General features: G+C 34.9%; 1 protein-coding gene and 1 long non-coding RNA gene across 2 annotated transcripts; one reads left to right on the top strand and one right to left on the bottom strand.

The window, feature by feature from the left end:
- The first annotated feature begins 391 nt into the window (after nucleotides 1–391).
- Nucleotides 392–7,135, top strand: LOC129266511 (C-type lectin domain family 4 member G-like). The gene is made up of 2 exons (XM_054904366.2): nucleotides 392–856; nucleotides 6,215–7,135. Exons 1-2 carry the CDS (start codon nucleotides 539–541, stop codon nucleotides 6,443–6,445), a joined length of 549 nt encoding a protein of 182 aa, XP_054760341.2. The 5' UTR covers nucleotides 392–538; the 3' UTR covers nucleotides 6,446–7,135.
- An 8,851-nt stretch (nucleotides 7,136–15,986) lies between these two features.
- On the bottom strand, nucleotides 15,987–21,835 carry LOC135154919 (uncharacterized). Its single transcript, XR_010294316.1, has 4 exons — nucleotides 21,755–21,835; nucleotides 19,915–20,081; nucleotides 19,054–19,171; nucleotides 15,987–18,098 (listed from the first exon to the last, which is right to left on the bottom strand). It is a non-coding gene; the product is annotated as an uncharacterized LOC135154919 (long non-coding RNA).
- Nucleotides 21,836–23,444: the final 1,609 nt, after the last annotated feature.

The raw sequence follows: 23,444 nt of genomic DNA, 5'->3' as shown, positions 1-23,444 counted from the left end.
GCAATACATTAATAATTCACTGGGGAAAAAGTACCAGTATATATAATAATTTGTTATAAGTTCTGCTTAGTGAGTTTAAATCCATTATCTATCTGTCGTGCATAATTTACTACAAAACATCGTCATGGAGAGAAGTTTAATGGGTATTAAACTAGATAAACGGACGGAGTATGAATATAGATATGGAAAGATCCTAAATCAAATAATATATAAATTATGCGGCGCCATATGGTTATTACCATAATAAAAATATATCAAGTTCCATTAGAATTATCAATGAACCTCGATTCTGCACAAGCAACTCCTCCTTAGCATGCTTATTGATGCTCCAATGACAATGATTATAAACTGACGGCATGCAGCAAATCAAACACTTACACGTCACTATTTTCACGAAAACTTAATTTATCTTTGATAAATCTAATGTATAAATGCCCGTGTACTCTCGTCAACCGATCACATCTAACTAGCCATCGGCTAACGAGAGTTTGCTCACTGAACGCAAGTCGACAGGAAACCCGACATCACCGCCTTCATCATGAAGCTTTTGCTCCACTTCCTCATCTTAGGCCAGGTTGGTCTGATATCACTGATGGCAGTCTCTACCAACGCAAACCGATGTGAGGACATCCACGTCGAGGGGACCGGGACCAACCCATGGGTTACCATACCTGGTGTAAGCAGGTTCTGCTATGCTTATAGCAGTACTCCTTTCACTTGGGAGGCGGCCAATCAGCACTGTAAGAGTCTTAGTAGTCCGGGTAATGAAGAAGGGGATCTGACATCACTGGACAATCCCGAAGAAGCATCTGCCATGTTCAACTATTGGAGCAATGCCGGAACCAATCTAGAGTCGGTAAGATAAAACTTTTTTTTCTTTCACCCATCCCACAATGATTGATGGGAATCAGGAAAGCAGTTGGGTAATTATATAGGGACAAAAAAGCCAAAACGAAAACAACATAATCGAGGTTCGGTTTTTTTCAGGGCTATTCGTTGTTTAATTAAATAAAGTATAGAATCTGATGGAGAGTAGCTGCGTCTGGTGTCGAAAGACTTCGTTCAAGGGCTGAGAATCAGCGAGCGTTTGAAAAAAAAAAAAATATATAAATCTGGCGGGGGAAAATGGTGCCTTTTCACAAGTTTTTTTTCAATTTCAATTCATTTATTCTTTTCCATAAAAACAACAAAATATGTACATTTGAAATACACATGTATATACAAAAAATTAGATCAAATACATAAGCATAGTAAATTAATATTGTAAGTGATAGAAAAAATGGAAAATGGTACACCTGTAGAAAGCCGTTTTCTAAAAAAAGCCTGTGCATAGTATTTTTTCAGGAAATAGAGGAAATTAAAATATTTCCCACATACTTATAATAATAAAAATAATAATAATAATAGTAATTTTAATAATAATAAAATGATAATTATCATAACTATTATCTATTAATAATTATAATAATAATAGTAACAATGATAATGATAATAATAATAGTAATAACAATAATAATAATAACTAGAACTGCAATCGTATCAGAACGATGTGCATACATTGACGCCTGTGATTTAATATAGCGCAAGAAACAGAATGAGATAGAGAGAACACTCTAGATGATAAACATTTTTGAAATATTAGAGGGCGCTATTTCTGAAAGGAATGGTCACTGATGCGTAAAACGCAGTTGGATTATGTGAAATGATACAATTGGCAAATCCTGAAAATATGAGACCAAAATAAATTAAAACAAGGGAGTAATGGCAATTTTACTATTTTCCAACTTTGCAATAGAGGGTGCTATTTCTAAAGGTAATGGTCACTGATACATACAAAAACATTTGTCATTTGAGGGATGATACCATAAGCAAACCTTGAAAATATGACACCAAAATGAATAAAAACAAGAAAGTAATGGCCATTTTACTATTTTTCGACTTTGCAATAGAGGGCGCTTTTTCTAAAGGTAATGGTCACTGATGCGTAACAAACTAGGGAATTATGAAGGATGTTACCATTAGCAAACCCTGAAAATATGAGACCAAAATGGATGAAAACGAGGAAGTTATGACAATTTTACATTTTGCGACTTTTCAATAGAGGGCGCTATTTATTAAGGTAATGGTCACTGATGCGTAAAAAACGAATAAATTTATTTATTTCAGCAGGGTAGCCCTTTCAGTTACAAAACTGCTCTACCAAGGGTCCTGCACAATAAAAAAACTAATACATATAAATAACAATTTGCACAAAAAAAACTATATACTTAACTACAATTAAAGGAAAAAAATTAAAATCACATACAAGCAGAGTATTTATATTAATTTTAAATTAAATTAAAAACAACACAACTACATGTATAATATTTACATTAAATCAAAGTTAATACTGCTTTTTTTTAATTCGGAGTTAAGAGTTAAAATTCTAGATTGTTTCTTAGATATGGGTAAATATGTTACATTTTGCATATACTGGGGTAAACTGTTCCATATATTTGAACCATAAAAATGCAAAGATTTCTTGTAATACTCTGTTCGAGGTGTTTTGATTTTTAATGGGCAAGAATGTGCATATCGAGTTTGAAAGTTAATATCACGATAAACATTAATTTCCTTTAAATATATTGGAACTAAATTATCAATTGATTTAAACATGATGAGGTAGGTCTGATAATGTTGTCTTTGTACAATGGTTTGCCAGTTTAATTGGGTGCGAAGAACATTGGAAGGTATTGAAAAATCAGCATTAAAAATCAAACGAGCATATTTGTTTTGGAGTTTTTGTATTTTCTTCATATTGCACTTACTAGTTCTGCCCCTCCCCCCCCCAAAAAAAAAAACGAGGAAGTTACGGCAATTTTACATTTTGCAACTTTTCAATAGAGGGCGCTATTTCTAAAGATAATAGTCACTGATGCGTAAAAAAAACGTTTGAATTATGAGTGATGATACGATAAGCAAATCCAGAAAATATGAGACCAAAATGATTGAAAACAAGGAAGTTTTAGCCATTTTTACAATTCCCCGACATTGCATTTCAATAAATATGAGGTTTTTTTAACGTAGACTATTTCAGATTTGAATTTTGGACTTGAAGATGGCATTTTGAAGGTCAATTCATGTTTGGAGATGAAAGGGCAACTCGTAGGCAATATCCGGCAATTTGTGAGAAGTCTGTAGCATGCAGGATAAGGGAGACACGATAGGATTAAGAATGGTATGCAAATGGACTTGAAATATACCAAATGGCGCCTGAATGGTCAGGCATGAGTGATTTTGGAAAATGAAATATAAGGTGCACAACTAATAATGCTGGACAACACGTCTACCAAATTTGGATGAATTTGGAGAAGGGACGGAGCCTGTGGGCAGGGCTCAAAGCAACCACGTGTTAAACGAATGGGATTTTGTGGAAGAAGAAGCAGAAGAAGAAGACGACGGCATAGGAATACGGAACAACAACAATACATTGTCGCCTGCGGGCGTCAATGCAATAATAATAATACTTATTATTATAATTATCATTTTTGTTGCTGTTGTTATTTATTTCGATATCACCCATGGTAGCCAGCAGCTCTTAGCAGAGAGATGCTAACTGGTGATATTGGTCCTTGACTACACAGTATGTCTTTCTATGTATGGAACCTAATTCTCGCAGCAGGTGTTTTGGAATATGTCAAGTGCTTTTATTTTCCCTGTCATCATTTTGGACACAGTTGCATAATTTCCGAACGAAACTGAAACGTTTTTTTTATATCTTTGATCCTTTCGTGGCCACCGCCAAACCCGTAGCCTTTAGCATATGCAACAGAGACGGGCTGACCAAGCAGACGACGTTTAAACAAGTGGGGGGGGGGGGGTGTGCAAATGTATGCCCATATCAAAATGTTTCGCACTGTGACGTTTGGTCGAATTTGAGTTCGTTATTATTTTTTATCGGGGCCTATACACGATTCAATCTCCACCAAAAACCTCCTTTATTAATAATTAGGTAAAAATGTGATTTATTTAGTGCGTTTGGACTCACTCTCCACACTTCACTTTACCTCCCGCCATTTAGGCTATGCGATTGGTAATTTTGTTCAAAGTCTCGCCTGAATTTTTGTCAAAGACTTTTTTTTTCATATTAAGCTTTTGCATTAAAATATACATTGGGTATTATAGATTGTAAGATTTGTAAGATTTTAATGACTCTATCGACCCTCTCTCGATGTACGAGTGTACGAACATTATTTACAATACATGAATACAGAAACATAAGTGATAATTATACATGTATGTGAATGTCTTCTTGTATAATTATTTGGAACCTAATTCACGCAGCATAGGTATTTTGCATATGTCAAGTGATTTTATTTTCCTGTCATTATTTTGGACACAGTTGCATAATTTCCGAACGAAACTGAAGCGTTTTTTTCTGCACATGTGTAAATAACAGATAACATATTTACAAGTTAAGGCGTTTAGGATGTTTGACTATATATTTTCTAATTATTTGTTATAACATTTGCTTAATTTTTGTTAAACCGTATAAACATGATACATGTGCAATAATTCTCGTTGAAGCTCTCGAAATTTAACAATTTGTAAGTGGTCAATATACGCAGGTGACTGCTCTAGAAAGGTTCTTAAGCACAGAATATGCCTCGATGGGAATAGGTTTAAGAGGTCACTGTAGGTAGGTGGCTCCTATAGATATGTTTTTATACACACAATCTGTCTCCATGAGAATCGGTATTACTGGTCAGTATACAGTGCGTTCTACACTTCTACACACACACACAAAAACACAAATCGAAACTGAGATTTACCGATGATATATCATAACTTTAATCACAAATACAATAGACAAATGACCTATCACTGTAAAGTTCCTTTATTCATGCACTGAATGAGGTATATCAATTTGAAGAAAGGATACCAACACGTTGAGCTGGTGGTATCTGAATTTCAAAAAGAAAATCACATGTCGAAACAGGTCAATATCGGCTCTTTGATGTGATACCTCAATCACAATAAATGGCCGAGAAATAACAAAGTTTGTATTTCCATAAATTCATAAAGAACGTGATTCCATCGTTTTCCTACCGAAGCTGTCGCACGATTAACAAAAGGCTTTATGCATGGCTGATCGTCAACAAAACGGGGTGTCGAGTATTAAAGTCTGACCGGTAGACTATAATACCTCTTCATTTTATGAGATTATAGGAATTCAAGTCTGATTTCGAATAAACATACCTTAATTATTTGTGTACGATTTTCTGTGATTGGTGTAACAAATTTAAGAGTAGATATTGAACTCTAAAAATCTATTTAAAACTCTTTAAAAATGTGATTTTCTTGTTGAAACTCGGATATCGCCCACCAAGTGACTCTTGGTATCCTCTTTTCAAATTGTTTTTGCTCAGTCATGCGTGAATGAGGAATAATAAAAGTTATTCCAGGGGCCCCGTTGCATCAATCTTTTGCCATAAAAAAACCCTGCCATTTTTTTGCCAGAGTTTTTTTAGTGAGTAATTTTCAGTGGCAAAACTTTGTTTGCCAGAGTTTTTATGGCCAAAGTTTTATGCAACGGGTCCCAGATGGAACAAAAAAGTGCCTCGAAGTTTTACAATTATAAGACATTGTCTATTGTATTTGTGATTAAGTATTGATAAATCATCGATAAATCTCGCTATCGTTTTCTGTGGAACACACTGTTTATTATGCACGCGGTTCCTATAAACAGGTGGCTACTAACACCGTGTAAACTGTAATTGTTCTTGTTTATTTCATTATCGGCAGGATATGATTTTTATGGTAAATTTTGTCTTAAAGATAAATTCCAGTTGTGGTAACGATTATAAATGAGTTTGTACAGAATCCAATGATCACCAAAGTGTGTGTTTGTATAAATAAAAAAATATGTGCCAAAGGATTATGGAAGAAATTGTGTAATTGCTGAGAAATTAGCAAATGGGCACAGGATTCGGGTCAAGCGTCGGGCCGACATTCAAAGCAATAATAATACACTGTCCCACGTGCGCTTATCTGTGTTGGTGATCTTCAGTGTGAACATATTTCAGCGTAGATTTCAAGATTTCCCAAAATTTAAGTTTATGTAACTGTACCAGATAAATCCTTGATGCAATAGTAACAATGAAGCTTGGTTTCACACACTTTCTCGTGAAATCAGTGTTTACTGCAACTACTTTCATTTATCTTTAATTTGTAGGGCTATTGGATTGGTCTAAATCGAGGCGACGTCACCGGGCAAACTAGGAGGTGGACAGATTACTCAAGGTTGAGGATCAATGACCAAGCCTGGCAAGAAGGAGAGCCAACCAACAACTGTGCGTATGTGGCCAATGAGGGCGCTACTGACGAAGAAAAGATGAAATGGAAGACCGCATCTTGTTCTACAGTAACTAAACCGTTCATCTGCGAGAGGAAGAACTACTTATAAATTGAGTTGATATTGAATAGTATCAATTAAAACTAAGTAATAAAATCGAATTCTGCATGATAATGTGACAAAGCAAAGATATTGTTTAATAAACTGTGACTGCAATTCTTGTAGGGAAATATCACAAAATGACAACTCCAATTATTCTCCACTGTCAGAAATTACGTTGGCATATTTTTTGTTACATCACAGCCAACAATACCCCTGATTATCCAGGCGTAATAATAGTTATACAAGGCCTATGTACAACGGGTATCACATTATTTGGGAGAAATTGCTCTTCTTAGGTGTGTATAATGGTTGTGTGTTCATACCTTATATTTCGCTCATTAAATCAGAATTTTCGAGGAGTAATTTTACTCTCATCCTTTCGGTATATAACCCGTTATAAAGTATAAGAATCTCCCCCTGACATTTAAATTTTCTGACGACGGAAATAGGGCTATATTTGTTTCAATCATTTTAATCACATAAGCTACACTTTCAGTTAGGATTGGGGGCTCTACACGCTTATAAGTCTTAACACACTGCCCTATTGATAGATATGGGATACAATGATAGCATATGAATTTATTTAAAACCCTCTTTACTATTCGAATTCCAACCGTAGGTTATGTCCCTAAAGGTTGTTAAATACAATCGTCCTCTTAGTTTCAAGCAGGTTGATTTCATTAAACTATAGAAAATAAAGTTTTTATGTCAGTAGATTCTGTTATTGATTTGTAAAAATGGTAAACGGTTCCAAAACAAGCTCTATATTTGGGTTTTCTTAAGGACAATTCCATCAAAAGTGGATTTGAATAAAAAGAGAAAAATCCAACACAACACTGCAAAATTTCATATTGGATATAAATAAGAAAGTTACATAATTACATATGACATTTCTAACTTTCAGATAATTTTACAAAAAAACAGTTATATGCACATTATATTCAGAATACAAATGAGGGGACAGATGAGGTCATCCACTCGCTAATTATTTTGTATTAAATTATATTATTTCCAATAGTCTCCTCATTCTCTGTGAAACAAAGTTTTCTTCCTCACTGAAAATGTGAAATTACCAATGTTTTATCATTTCATGGCTCAGAAATACTGGTCCGTATTGTCAAATCGATAAAAACATAATTATTGTATAATTCAAACAATGAAAACAAACATAAGAAATAGTGAGTGAGAGACATCATCCATTGTCTCATTTGCATGTCACTGAGTTGTGCATACAACTATTTTGTGAAAAATAAGCGAAATTTTAAAATATCATAACTCCATTATTCTGTATCCGATTTGAGGAGTTATTCTTGTTTGATTTTTCTTTATTAATTCAACGTTTTTTTTTGGAGTACAATTGGTTTTTTAATGGTCTGTATTCTTTCCAGCAGATGGACCGCTTCAGAGATAGGTCTGGTCTAATTGTTGTTAGGTGAACACTACTCACAGGACATATGAGTATTACACTAAATTGGTATAATACTCACATGGTCTGATTTCAGCATCGTCTATTAATAATATTACTTTCCCAAAAGATATCGCCAAATCATTTTAATCAGTGTGAAAAATTTCACTCATAAACCTTTATTCCAAGCTTCTATTCTCTGATTCTAGTTAAAAAAAAACGGTTTCCTCTTTTAACATCAGATGTAATTAACGTTTTCAAAAAGTGTAGGACATTGTTGGATATGATATGTAAGATGCTTGAATAGCGTAACGCGAAAAATACATGCTAGGTTCAGCACCCAAGCACTTAAAAAATTCTGTTCAAATCAAATATCAACCATTCAAACTCCTTCCTTCTATTATTGGACATTCTCAATTCATAAACGGGAATAACGTGTGCTACCATGGTAACAGGGCCTAGAGACGCAGAAGTAATATAACAACAGTGATGTTTACATGTCAGCAACGACACCTCAAGAAGATTGGGCAGACGCAAAGGCCAGAAAGTAGATCATTGTGTGTTTATTTATGAATAACACATTTTATGATATTATGATAAGTACGGACGCAGAGAGCGCATGCTTTTTGGGGGTACCAGCGCAATTGATGAAGGGTCCGTTTCATCATGGACCTATTATGGTTTCATAAACATTTACAACTATTATAATATTAATACCAACGAACGTAGAGGGCAGCAACACACAAGCGTGTTGCTCTAAGGACGGTCAACTCCGCTCGAATTTTGTGACCACTTTAAAAAATAAGGTGGGGTTTTGGGAAATTTGTCGAGTTGATTTTTTTTCATTTGCTAATTTCAAATATTTTTTAATGAACAATTATTAGATCGGTTATTCTGGGTATAAATATTAAAAATATTACTTTTATTTTTAAAGAAAATATTTAGCTTAAATAATCATGATTTTGACATTTTTCCTCATTTTGGAATATTAAGCCTGTGACGAGGATACCTCATATCTCTTATTTTCTTCTGCTGAATTTCGCTGCACCACTAATAAATGCATAGACAACCACCGTAATAATCGAGGTCATTTTTCTGGCCTGGGTGCGCCGAGTCTGGGCCGGTCGCGCAGCTAGCTAGTGACGTTGATGATGCGCTGGGGCTTCAGGCGACTCGTCATAGATCTAGCAACTTAGACAATGACGTCTAATTTGCCTGGCCTGATTTGAAGTGTAATGGCTTCAGGGCTGATGTTTATCAACGATGATTGTTCAAGGTTAGATTTCAAATTTTAAATGTCATTTGACTTTTAAGTCTATAAATCTGAAATAAAGGCGCTGTATCCCCGAAATCCGGGTCTAAATTTCAACTCTGAGTCCGAGACCATGGCATGGACGGCGAAAAAACAACCCATGCATCGGATGCATTGCATTGGCTGCGCGCTGCGCTGCAGCTGCACTGTGATGATGGGTTCAGCGAAGAGCTCAGAGAAAATAAGGTGGTTATATTCAATCCCGAAATGCTTTGCGAGTGGTCACAAAATCGTCTCGACGCAAATCACCTAATACAGCCGTCTGGTGAAATCGCTGATATCAACAATCACCGATTTGGTAATGATTTTAGTTTCCTGAAACTTATATTTGTAAAGTTTTAAATATCAAAGTATGTTTTATATGTATGTATATTCATCAACATATTTTTTAAGTTATCTTTGATATTGTTGTAGTCATATTCTTTCATATTCGTTTTTTGATCGCTACTAATTTGTTGTTGTATTTGATCGGCATTTGATTTCGTTGGCATGAACAATAAAATACGCGCGCAGCTCAGCTGCATGCGCGTATCGAGTTGACCTTCCTTATAGCAACACGCTTGTGTGTTGCTGCCCTCTACGTTCGTTGGTTGGCATGAACAATAAAATACGCGCGCAGCTCAGCTGCATGCGCGTATCGAGTTGACCTTCCTTATAGCAACAAGCTTGTGTGTTGCTGCCCTCTACGTTCGTTGATTAATACCTTAAGGACGTTCCACAGTTATGTTTGTGCGCATTATGATATGCGCATAGTTTACACTCTGCGCGCTGACGTCACCATGGATGAACAGGTGATTAATTAGCTGCGGGTATGAGCTGATTTTTCTCATCTTCTGCACTTTAACTGCAGATCCGATGCATTATTTCATGAAGCTAAAAAATGGAATTATTCCATGGACCATTCAAAAAAATATTCTCTACAATTTCAAAATACTTTACTCTGCAGTGCTGCCAAGAATCACGAATTTTACCCCGAGTTTGAATAAATGGTAGAGTGGTTTTGATTTTTTCTTCACATAGATACAAAGCATTGGGCGCTTTTTTGGTGTTTTAAAAAGCACATTTGCTCTAATAAAAATGCAGATAGTTTAAAAACAAGCACATGAACCCCTATTTTTTAATGTTTGGACCTCTTAGGTATACCTTTCTGTACAACTCTGCAAATTTTGGTGAAAATGACATGGATTTTGAATAAAGTGCAGCATTTATCGTACGTTTGTAGTTTGTGACTGAAATTTTATATTTTTTAGATTGGGATTTTGTTATCTTTTACGCCATTTTTAAGAACTGACAGTGCTGTTCAACTTAAAATTGCAAACAAATAGCACTATAAATAGATTCTCAATTCTAACGATACAATTATTAACTCTCTTGCGAAATTTGATGTATTTTGACTGAGTAATAGAGGTTTAAACTCATTGTAGTAATCTTGGTTTAAGTGTGAATGGTTGCTATATTACCTTGGTATTTGTCATAATTGCAAAGCTACCATTTTTTTTTTCTATTTTTTTGAAACTGACCACTGATATGATTGGAACCGTGGCTTGATTTGATGATAGAAATACATAGTTGATTCGGTTACACTTCGTAATTCCGAAGGTTCGTAATTCCGAAGGTTCTTTATTCCGAAGGTTCGTAATTCCGAAACACGTAAATTGCCTATAGCTCGATGTTCGTTAATCCGAAAACGTAAAAGGGTTCGTTAATCCGAACATTTGTGGCGTAATTCCGAAGGTTCGATAATCCGAAAACGAAATAAGGTTCCATGTTCCGAAGGTTCGTTAATCCGAAAACGAAATAAGGTTCGTTGTTCCGAAGGTTCGTTAATCCGAAAACGAAATAAGGTTAGTTAATCATTTAGTTTTCGGACTAACGAACCTTCGGAATTACGAACCTCATTTCTTTTTCGGATTAACGAACCTTCGGAATTACGAACCTCACTTCGTTTTCGGACTAACGAACCTTCGGAATTACGAACCTCATTTCGTTTTCAGACTAACGAACCTTCAGAATTACGAACCTTCGGAAATACGAACCTTCAGAATAACGAACCTTCGGAATATCCGAACCTTCGGAATAACGAAGCTTCGGAATTACGAATGTATACGAGTTGATTCAATCATACCATCATTTGCGAAAGCTTAAGACCACCTGAAAAAAATTTGGGGTAGCACATGTTTATCACAGTTTCATTAAAATCTGACCTGTATATTATTCGTTGGTGTTGATTACGTGTATGATCTGAATGGTTAAAGGGAAATTTGTTAAAAGAAATTATCGAGTACCTTGACTAATCATTTTTGGGTTTTCTTAAACCACATTTTGAAGTAAAGATACCTTTGAAATAAAAATAATAAGTCCTTTATCCAAACCAATCATATATAAATCATAATAGGCCGGCTTGTAATGAAACTAGTATTCAAGTATACTTTAGGGCAGCTGAAACAGTGAAGAGGGGGGGGGGGGTGGGCTTCAGCCCCCTCCCAAAACTTTTTTTTACAAAACCGTGTGCAAAAACGCAAAAATGACCATCTTGTAAGTTTTTTTTTATGGTCAGCTCCCACTACTTTTGGCTCGGCCTCCCTTTGAAAGTTTTTTTCTGCGGCCTCTGCAATTATGAATATGTGCTAATCATACACATTTTCAGGTGGCCTTAAAATTTTGCAAAAGGTTTACTGATTTATTGGTTATGAACCTGATCCTGATTGATATGTTGATTTTATCATGATTGATTAGTTATTGATTGATTCTTCGGTTTATGAACTAATTGACTGGATGGTTGATTGATTGACTAATTGATTGATTGCTAGATTGCTTGATTGAGATAGTATCGAAAAAAGAACACTTGTGATGTCACTAAACTACAATTTTAGAATCCATCACTATTTTCAATTAATAAAAAGGAAAAAATAAACGTGGAACAGTTTATTGATATTACTTAGAGGCCATTAGTGTACCTACTGGGGGGGGGGGGGGGCAGTCTGCCCCCCCTGACGAGCCACAACCAATGCAAAGGACGTATCCCTGCCCGAGCTTGAAGACCCTTTTTTTGCTAGTCAATTTTTTTTTCTGGTATGAAATCCTTTATTTGTGATTGAAGACCTCTTTTTTTTGCTTGTTAAATTTTAGGCGGACGGTTTTGCCCCCCACCCCTGTGGAAAATCCTAGGTACGCCACTGTTAGAGACTAGACCATCCTGAATTCCATGCTTGTTTTTATAGTTTTTTTCAGCAATTACTCAATTCCTTTAATACCAAATTATTTGGCATATAAACTTTAATTATATATATAATTTTTTAGTGTTCATTTTATCTAATTTTGTAAGAACTCATTTTGAAATCGTTACGACAAATGACACTTAAGAATATTTACCCAGAGTAGCCACTTAAGCTGTTCTTCCAGTGGGCCCTTCATGGATAACATTACATATTAATATCACTCTTTTTTAAGGATGAGCGCCTAACAAGAAAGCAAGAAGTCAGTTCATGACTCGGCGAGGGATACTCATCTTTAATATTTTGATGGATCTTCATTAAATCATAAACAATATGCTTATTTTGTTGATCTCCCTTTACTAAAACCAATTTCCTGTCAGAGAAAACTACCTCTTTTTAACATACAAACAAGTTGAAAAACCACCCGACGACCAAATCACCCATTTTCCAATGCTTCAGAATTAGTTTATTTTCGCCTAGGCCTAAGAAAAGAAAAAAACCTCCAGTTTCGTTACAGAGTTAAAAAATTGCCTACATTTTCGCACAATAGCATCATAAACCCAACAAAATGTAGGTCAGTAGACTTCTAACACCCCCCACGACGATTCAGCGGAAGTGTTTCTGAAATTTCAGAAATCTTTTACGATCTATACATTTATAAAGGAAAGATATTTCTCTTTTCCTCCCTTCCCTGAAAGTAATATCTAGGCCGATGGATATAATTCCAATTCGGATTAAACGTGCAAAGATAATACTCATTTAGCATTAACCAAGAGATCAGTGTCTAGTCCACATCTTGATCATAACCGACACTGATGTATAAAATTCGGAAAGTGACAACCAATTCTAACAAGTTGTGTGTCCACATAGGTTGTATTAGGGTCGTTTGTATAGGGAAATTGTAAGAACATCGCAACCAATGATTCATTAGTTGACTGTCAGATAATAATATTTTATGATGTATGACTTGGTTATAAAATCGAGAAAGAGAGAGAGAGAGAGAGAGAGAGAGAGGAGGGGGGGGGGAGAAAAGAGGCATATATAATAATAATAATAATAATAATATAGTATATTTCTAAAGCGCCAAATCCACATTGATTATGTGCTCAAGGCGCTGAAATATACTTGGTATATTATCATTACCCTGGCTGTAGCTGAGCTGCCATATAGGCGCCAAAGCATACAAAGAATTAATCCTACCGGGTGCCCATTCACCTCACCTGGGTCGAGTGCAGCACAATGTGGATAAATTTCTTGCCGGAGGAAATTACGCCATGGCTGGGATATACTCAGTACCCATACTCCCCTTACGGTCACTCAAATAGATAGTACAAGGGACCGTTTCATCAACATTTTTCTCTGCCAAGTTGTCAGATCTGAGATCTTTCCTCGATTCTGCTTCGCCGAGAACACAAGACACACTGTTACTATGGTAACTGTCATATAAAATGAGACTTGTTGGATGAAAAATTCCGACACGTCCTTTCATGAAAAGCTCTCCTGATCTACGCAGAGAGGATGTCCATTCCTCATTTTATCGAAAGGAGAATAATTAAGAAAAAAAGGTTAATACTGAAAGTAATGATAATACTAATAATAATAACTGATAATAATGATAATAATAATAATGAAAATCAAAATGATAACAATATTATTTTTAACAATAACGTCATTTTTTACCCAGGGTAGCCACTTTAGTTCTATAAACTGTTCTTCCAGCGGGCCCTGCATACCATGATAATGTTTTTATCACCACGGCTATTATTATTATTATTATTATTACTTATTATTTGTACTGCACTTTTCCCATTAGGCCAAAGCGCTTACAATGAATTAATTAAATGTAATATTTTAAAAACTACAAAGTACGAAAGAGATGAGTTTTTAATGACTTTTTGAAAATTGCTAATGTTGGAGACTGTCTAATTATTAGTGGCAGGTCGTTCCAGGATTTTGAAGCCGACACCGTAAAAGTTCTGTCACCAGCTAATGTACGAGTTAATGAATATGTGAGGCGAAGGTGATCACTGGCCGACCTAAGTGCTCTAGTTGGTGTATACAGATTCAAGCAGTTACTTAAATACTGTGGAGCCTGTTTATTCAGTGTTTTGTAGACAATCAAGAGTAATTTGAACGTAATTCTCTGTTTAAAAGGAAGCCAGTGAAGAGAATTAAAGAGTGGTTGGGAAGGATGATCTCGGGAAACCTGTAAAATTATTCGTGCTGCCCAATTTTGTAGTCGTTGAATACGGATTAATTGATTAGAGGGAATTGTAGAAAGGAACCCATTGCAATAGTCGATACGAGACAGAACCAATGAACGAACAGCATTGTGACAGGCAGACTGGTAAATGAACCTTCTGATTCTAGAAATGTTCCTTAAATAAAAAGTGAATGTGCTACAGATATGAGAGATATGGTACGACATTGACATGCGGGAATCAAATATGACACCAAGGTTTCGTATTTTTTCTGATGGTCTAATGAGTGTACCATCAACATCAAGTTGAACATTTGGAAGATTGCGCAAGTTATAAGTAGAGGCCGCAACAAAAAATTCATTTTTTTTGTCATTTGATTTTAGCTTATTCACTATCAACCACTGTCTTATATCTGATATTATACAATTCTGGAGTTTAACCAGTGCATTATTGAGAGCTCCAGGAGTCTTCGGATCAAAAGAAACGTATAATTGTATGTCGTCAGCATAAAAATGATAATTGATACAGTGATTTCGGATGATATCACCAACTGGAAGAGTATGTATTGAGTAGCCTATGGGTCCGACTATTGACCCCTGAGGGAGTCCAAATTCTAGAGTTATGGGATTTGACAATGTGCCATCAATATCAACTTGCAAAGTCCATCCAGACAGGTATGATTGGAACCAGGATAAGACTGTGGACCTAATGCCTATTCTATTGAATAACCGAGACATGGAAATGTTATGATCTATTGTATCAAACGCGGCAGATAAATCTAACAGCACCATAAAAACTACATTATTTGAGTCGAGAGAAAACATGATGTCATTTTTTACTTTGATCAGAGCTATTAAAACGGGTTAGGATTTTTTTTCTTCTAGTTTTGCCTAGACTCTTTGAACAGCAATATAATTGTCGGTAAATAAATGAGGAGCCGATGACATCACGCACTCGCTATTTATTTTGTGTCTCCTAAGACTTACATTAAATATGAAAAATTTATTTTTTCTTGTAATTTTATCATAAAATTTTATCATAAAATATTTTTTCATGTCTAATTGTAAATTATGCCCCCCCCCCCAAATCTCGATTTTTTTTTTTGCCCCCCCCCCCTCCCCGGGGTCAAATCTTTTCCCCAAAAGAATAAGAAGCTCACTAAACGAGCTAGGAGCGACCATTCAGAGCTTGTCATGAGCTTGTCACACGGTTTTTAATTTGCAGAAGTGAATTTGAACGATAAATATAAACACATTAATAACCGGAGATTAGTTTACCGGAGGTGTACAAGACATATTACTTTTATTTCAACTTTTTTCTTCTATCATCGGTCAGGGGTAATATATAGTTTAACGATTTATTTAAATTTATTATTTTTCATTTATTTTCTTTATTTACTATTCTTATTATTATTTTGGGGGCCCATACGCTAGTGATGAGCGATACAAATAATAAAGTAAAGCAGATCACCTTAATTCTATGAGACAGGTGAAAGTCCTTGCGAACAGAAGCTTGTTTTCAATAAACCACTTTAATCTTTATACTGTCTAATCACAATACGTTGAACATTGATATATGATATTCTCATTTTACTGCCCGGTGAATATACTGGTTGCTAACTTGTCTCTTCCATTTTCAAACACTCACTCATCCACACCCACCTTCACACACCCATCCACCCTCAAACACACACTTTTTTTTTCAATATGTTTTTATTAAGGATTTCATTCAAATGAATTACATAAACGGCAGATAAATACAAAACAAAATACAAATCTTCATTTCATATCAACAAGGATATGCAAAAAAGTACATATATATTTACCAAGAACTGAAGCAAATAAGGACGGAATGAAACTCCTTAAAATTATACTTTTATATCTGAAAAAAAAATAACTCAACTGAGTCCCCAACCCTCTATGTATTTCAATAATAATTAATGTTAAATGGCTATATAAATGATTTGCACAGAACAGAAATCAACCTAAATGTATTATCATTGCATCCCATTTTAAATCAAGCTTCAACATAACTTTACATAATTATACACACATACACACACCCACCTTAACACCCATACACACATGCACATACCACGCATACGTAAACAAACATAATATATACAAATCTGCATAATGAACGTTTAACATTTTGGCGCAATAGGATACAGAAAGAAAAAAAACCTGCAAATGATATTGATACAAGAGAAGGGGAAATTGAAAAGAACTAGTAAAAAGAAAAAAAAAAACATCAACATACACACCAGGATTCACACTCGCACCACACTAGACACATCCCACCTGTTCACATTCAAATCCCTTTTCACCTTCAGTTCATCCCATTTCTGCAAATGTAAACTTAACTTGCCTGACTTCGTTGCCAGGCGTCTTTCTTCTTCTATACAACCCGTTATATATTTGTGTATTTTAATAAATGACGGTACCCGGCCTTCAGCTCTGGAATTAAAAATTGCATATTTAATAAAAAGAATAACAGAATTGACACATTTAATTCTACAAGAATTTCCAGGTAACCCTAAGAATATTTCCCTCCAATTCAAAGTTCTTAATTCAGCTAAACAAAAATGATCAATACAAAATTGCCAAAGAGGTTTAACTTTTATGCAATCCATGAGTATATGAAAGTACGATTCAGTTTTTGTACAACCAAACGAACAATAATTATCTCCCACGAAACCAAATCTCATCAAATGCTCTTTTGTATATATTGCTCCATGTAAAAGCATAAACTGAAATTCCCTTTGTTTTCTTATAAGAGTTGTACTCCTGGGGGGCGTTTCATCAAACAATTAGTCGGTGGTTTTCTCCGACTAATTGTGATTTTCACCGACTAATTTCATTTTCACCGACAATTTTGCCATCACCGACTAAATTCCATTTCATGAAAATTTGTCGGTGATTTTCTCTGACAAATTATTGGAAACCACCGACTAATTTTGTCGGTAGCCTTCACCTACCGACAAAACTTATTTTCACCGACTAATCAGCCTTTTATGGACTTTAGCAGCTAAAATCGATCAATTTCAGTTGATTTTGAGTATAACATTTTAATAAATTGCTTATTTTTCATTTCATTAAGAAAATTCAAAGAAAATGTATTCATTTTTAGTCAATGACAAATAAAAAGTAGACATTTCAAGCATCATATTTTTATCTTTAAAACTATATTTTCATAAATTAATCGATACAATTTGATAGGAAACACCTTCAAATGTACACATTTTTTCAAACATTCATGTTATTTTCTTCAACCCGAATAAATCATTGTGCATTTTTTAATCAATAATGTCTGAAAACTGTGACCTCATTGACTTTTGTACAAGTTTTTCAATATTCATTAGTGTTGTTGGTGTTGCTGCTGCTGTTGTCATCGTGGTTGCTGGAATTTCTGTTGTTTTTGCTGCTGCTCTTGTTGTTGTGGGTGTGGTTGTTGCATCTCTTACTGCAGTTGTGGTTTCGGCTGCTGATGATGTTGTTGCTCCTGCTGCTGTTCATGTTTATTGAAGTAACTGAAATGGAATTGATTTAAAGAGCATGTGATATTTTACTAATAAACATATTAATTCACATCATTATTTATATCAAAGTCATTAATTCCTAATTTAATTGTCATTGTTAAAACTTACATTTTTTTTTATGTTTCAAATAATAACTTTAAATTCTAAATGGTTAAAGTATCGTCACCAAAGCCTTATTAAACAACGAAAACAAACAAGTTAAACAAAGAGATGCATAAGAAAATGATTAAAATGTACATGTATACACAATTGATTTTAATGACTTGGGTTTTTCTCATTGGTTTACCAAAGAAAGGGAGTCAAAATCCAAAATTATCACATTTGGTCTTTATTTCTTGATTTAGAGCAAAATGCTGATTTCATGCAAGAGTCATGTTATCATAAATAAAAAAAAAACCAACATCAGGAGCAGCAGCATACCTGCTGATTTCTGAAGTGAGTGCACAATCAACAGGCAAGATCCTGAGGCACGCCCCCCCCCCCCCCCCCATACCAAGATCATTTGAATTAGTGAGGTTTAATGACTGCTTCTGTAGTCATTACATTTATCTGATTTATACAGGCCTACAAGAGATATAAAAGAAATTGTGTTCTTTTTGGGGTAATCTTCCGGTATTCATCCCTGACAAAGCAGATGGTGATGGTGTGTGTGGGGGGGGGGGGGGTCTAATATGAATGCAGAACAATGGAACATTCATTTACTACTTTGGCAATAGAAAGCAAGTCACACAATCTAGCATTGATTGATATTGTTGTTTTACAACTGTCCAAGAAATATCACCATTAATAATTTAAGCATCTAAGCACTTATATATGTCATTTTTTTCTTCAAATATTGACTGGTAGAAGACCAAATAATAAAGAGAACAGTACCGGTAATTTTTTTTTTTAATGTGACTTTATTTTCTTCGCCAAAATGAGGCAGTAATAATTAAGAGTGTTTTACCTTACAATTGACATCACATTTCCTGCCTTCTTGTCTGGCTCTCCTAAACCTTCAACCATTTATACTTGGGTAACTTTGTATCTCATGTCTGTCTGAAAAGTTTGGGTGAAGCCTCCACCTGAAGGAAAAATAGTATTGAAATAACTAATTAGAATATTTGCCATAATCTTGTATTTCTTCTCACATTTATATGTACATGTCTAAAAACAGGAAATAAAACATCTTTTGATAACCATACAGGTTTCATATAGAAGGGGGTAAATAAAGGGTTCAAGTTTTTATTATGTTAATCAAAAATACAAACAATAATAAATGACATGCTCTGGCTGAGAAACTTAAATAGAGAAATTATTCCTCACAATGTAGCTTGTATGTACATACACATGAGAAAGTAGTGATAAATGGATTGAGGGGTGAGAGCAGGGGCTGCGGAAACGGGGGGGGGGGGTGGTGCATGTTAGCTGCAGGGTCAGCGGAACAGTTTCTAAAGTGAGCGAGCTCACCATGCAAAACATCATAACCAAATGGTCATTTCCAAAACCATGTACAAAAATTTAAAATTGACCATCTGCTAATGATTTTTGCATGGTCAGTCCCCCCCCCCCCACTTTTGGCTCAGCCCCCTCACTTTCAAAACCACTCTGCTGACCCTGCAGCTAACATGCAAAACATATTGATTATTTTATATGTCTTTCATGTTTATGTAATATTTGCATTACAAACTGACTTTGAGTAGAAAATCTGGTCAAAGTCTGATTTCATTGTCATTGATGTGGGTTTTAATGATTCAACATTCTGCAACCCCCAAAATATCCTTCATTATTTTGTAATCATTATCGCATTTACTAGTCTACATGTTACCTGTGGTTGCATTTCAATCTCAGTATTTCTTCACCCATTGCCAAATCTTCTGCCACATGTTCATCAGATTGGCCGCTGGCACATTCCTTGCTGTAGTAGACCAGTCAGAGCCTAGCTTTCTAGTTCCAGACCCGTCTTCTTCTGCATATTGTTAAAATGTCCATAGTCTGAAATTAAAATATTAATAATATCACATTGATATACATGTAGCAAAGAAAATATGTAGATTTACACAGTGATCATTGAAAAATACTGCACTTTCAATGAATATTGTTGACATTTCATAAAGGGGAATGATCAAATATACCAATCATTTTTCTTCTTTTATTATCCTGAAATTTATAGAATTTACCAACAAACGGTCAACAATTTATCCTTGTTAATTCATATAATTTTCAATTGATTATAAACAAGACGGTCATTAACACATTAACCATACAAATAGTAAACCAGTTTTTTCAATAATTTTTTTAAATTCAAATATAAAAATAATTTTTTTTCTAACCCAATAGCGCTTGGATACCTTGCCGGTTAAAAGCCACAATCAAATTAATGAAAAAATATGAATAGGCTCCTAATTCATAACTGCAGCAAATTGCATCCCCATCAAACTGTCAACTATTTCTGGACTGTGACCTTTGTTCAATGGAACTTTAATGAGATTCAAGACAGAAAAATACTTGGGATTGATGAGATCCATTACATATTCTCCTATAAAAAAATGTTCTAGTGAAGAGACCTTTAACCTTTACATGCTATTTAAGGTTAGGTGTGACTAGACTCTTAACATTATGTGGTAGGACAATATTTTTCAAAAAATAGATTAAGAGACATTATCAACAATAGTTTAATTTATTTACCCCAATAACACTGATGCTATTGCAGATTCAGTGTCAAAATTTATAGGATGCTATATAGTAATTTGTTTAAAAAAATGACTAAGAAAAATAAAAGCAAAACAAACTTCATAATCGCACACAAATGAGGAGCATTATATCGTCTCTCCCCAATTTGGACAATCAATCTTTTTTAAAAGGGAGCTATGCAATGGCTCTTTTCACGTGGGTGCGCAAAGTCACAGATAATTAAAGATAGATCTAGGTCTATATAGGCTATACCAGTACGGCCACGGGCCGGGAGCACCATTTAAAACATGGATCTAAATTCTAATTTTATTTAAATTCTTATTGGGTGTGAATGCACCTCTGCCACAATCGCATCACCCCCCCCCCTGAATCCTTGCCAGCCGTCAAGAGCCTTCACTTTATTCGACTTGTGACTTGCTAAGCCTATATGCTAAATAAGTTGAGAACATTCTATTTACCAAATTACCACTCAAACTATTACCATGTGATTTAGCTCCTGTTCAATTCCAATATCTGTAACACAGAATTAGGATGTCCCCATTGGATATGTGTACATTAACAATTACACAGGCTGGTTTGCCTGGTGATCGAGGATATCTACGACCACACCGAGCAACAAAATCAATCCAAAACCAAAGGAAATGAAAAATTATGAGATGTAACATAGAATGACATAAAGGTAGAACAATATAAAGTATTCTCTTTGCAAAATTTATAAAATTGCAGCCATGTGCGGATCATAAAAACGTGTATGGACAGCCGTGTCGTTAGTTTGGACCTGAGATAGTTCTACAGACACAGAAACACGGGTATGGGACTAGACTAGATTATGTGCTGTCAAGTTTATCGATCGTATCGACAGGGTTCCTGCCAGAAGATTCTCTCTTCTTGTAATTCGTTTGATAATTACGCACAACGAATAATTCAATCACCTTACATACAATATGAACGACATTTTGAAGGGTTTTACTTACGGTAAAATCCTCATTCACCTCTCCGGGGACCTTCTCTTCTTCTTATTTCTTCGTTTCACTTTGCATCGTCGCGTCGAAAACATCAACCAATTTTAAATCTTCTTCACGACTTTGGGAGAGGGCGTGGCCTAATTAGTCAGCGAACCTCGTTCAAGACGATTTGTAAAATAAAAATTCACTGACAATAGTCAGAGAAGCTCCGAGAGTTTGATGAAACGAATTTTTGTCAGCGCTGACTAAATTGTCAGCGCTGACAATTTTAGTCAGCGCTGACAGTTATCGGACGAAAATATTGATGAAACACCCCCCTGATATATTCAAATAATTTACAAATTTCTACATCAGTAAAATCAAAATCACTGTGACCATCCTTAAGTGTTAACTTGTATAGCTCTTGTAGCTTAGTAATAAACAAGTTATAAATTGTTTTTGATTTAATTACTTCAAAAGCTGTTTCCTGTTTTCCAATATTCATACTTATCCCAAAGTCTACCAAATCAATTTTTTTAAACTTTATTAAACTATTAAAAATTTTCCAGCTTGCTGGTATAACGTGCACAATATCTATTATTTGGAGAAGTTGATTTGCGGTAATACCGAGATTTTGAAAAAAAGTCACAGGCTTCAAGTGGCCATTATCAAAGATTTGATCAACGCTAAATATTCCTTTATTAAAAAGATCATTGTCAAAAATTGTTTTACCTTTTATACAAATATGTTGATTATTGAATATAATAGGGTTAACCTCCTCTTCAGAATAACGAAATCTCCTTAAGTCTTGCCAAGCCTTCATCATTTCTGAATAAAATGGGGGCATTTTTATATTTAATTTTGAAGTGTCAAAGTCACATAGAAACATAAATCTCCCCCCAACTGATCGAAAACAAAAATCAAAATACAACTTCCATCCTGCATCTCGTTCTCCGTAAAGTAATCGCTTAAGCCACATTAAACGTTGAGACTTTACAAACAACTTAAAATTCATAATTTTTAAACCCCCTTGTGAGTAATCCTGGTACATTATAATTCTCTTTATCCGATCTTTTCCGGACCATAAAAATTCAAATGTGATCTTTTCAACCTCAGCATACAACCACTGAGGAACCACTATTAGTGACGAAACAAAGTTTAGCCTTGATAATGCATATGTTTTTAACAAGTGAATTTTCCCCATAAGTGTGAGATCCCTTTGTTTCCACCATCCCAACAGTCTTTTTATTTTACTAAGTATTTCTTTGTAATTCATGTCTTCTTTTATTATAACATTAAGAGAAAAGTAAACACCTAATATTTTAATATGCTGAACAAAATTCCCAAACAACTGTGTCTGAGGTCTGTCATTATCCCGACCCATCCACAAAATATTAGTTTTTCCTTTGTTTATTTTTAGACCACTAATTTTCTCGAATTCTTCAAAAAGGTATTGAAGACGATCTAAAGAGTGTGTATTTTTAACAAACAATGATATATCATCAGCATACAAAATTTGCTTTATTTCACGGTTCTGAAATTGAATTCCTTCAACCTGTCTGTCTTTCCTTATTGCCAGAGCAAGTATTTCAATACAGAGCAGAAACAAATATGGGGAGAGGGGATCCCCCTGTCTTACCCCTCGCTTTATATTAAAATAACCGGAAGAAAACCCCCCATTCATAACACTACTAGTAATATCCGAGTATAAAACACGGAC

This window comes from Lytechinus pictus, chromosome 8 (assembly GCF_037042905.1).
Source record: "Lytechinus pictus isolate F3 Inbred chromosome 8, Lp3.0, whole genome shotgun sequence".
Lineage (NCBI taxonomy): Eukaryota > Metazoa > Echinodermata > Echinoidea > Temnopleuroida > Toxopneustidae > Lytechinus > Lytechinus pictus.
This window is presented reverse-complemented; position numbering and strand designations above follow the sequence as displayed.

Bases quoted from the DNA above. Each gene is read 5' to 3' on its own strand.
- LOC129266511 (XM_054904366.2), top strand. From the start codon at position 539: ATGAAGCTTTTGCTCCACTTCCTCATCTTAGGCCAGGTTGGTCTGATA. The intron at 857-6,214 runs GTAAGATAAAAC...TTTAATTTGTAG, and splicing joins CCGGAACCAATCTAGAGTCG to GGCTATTGGATTGGTCTAAA.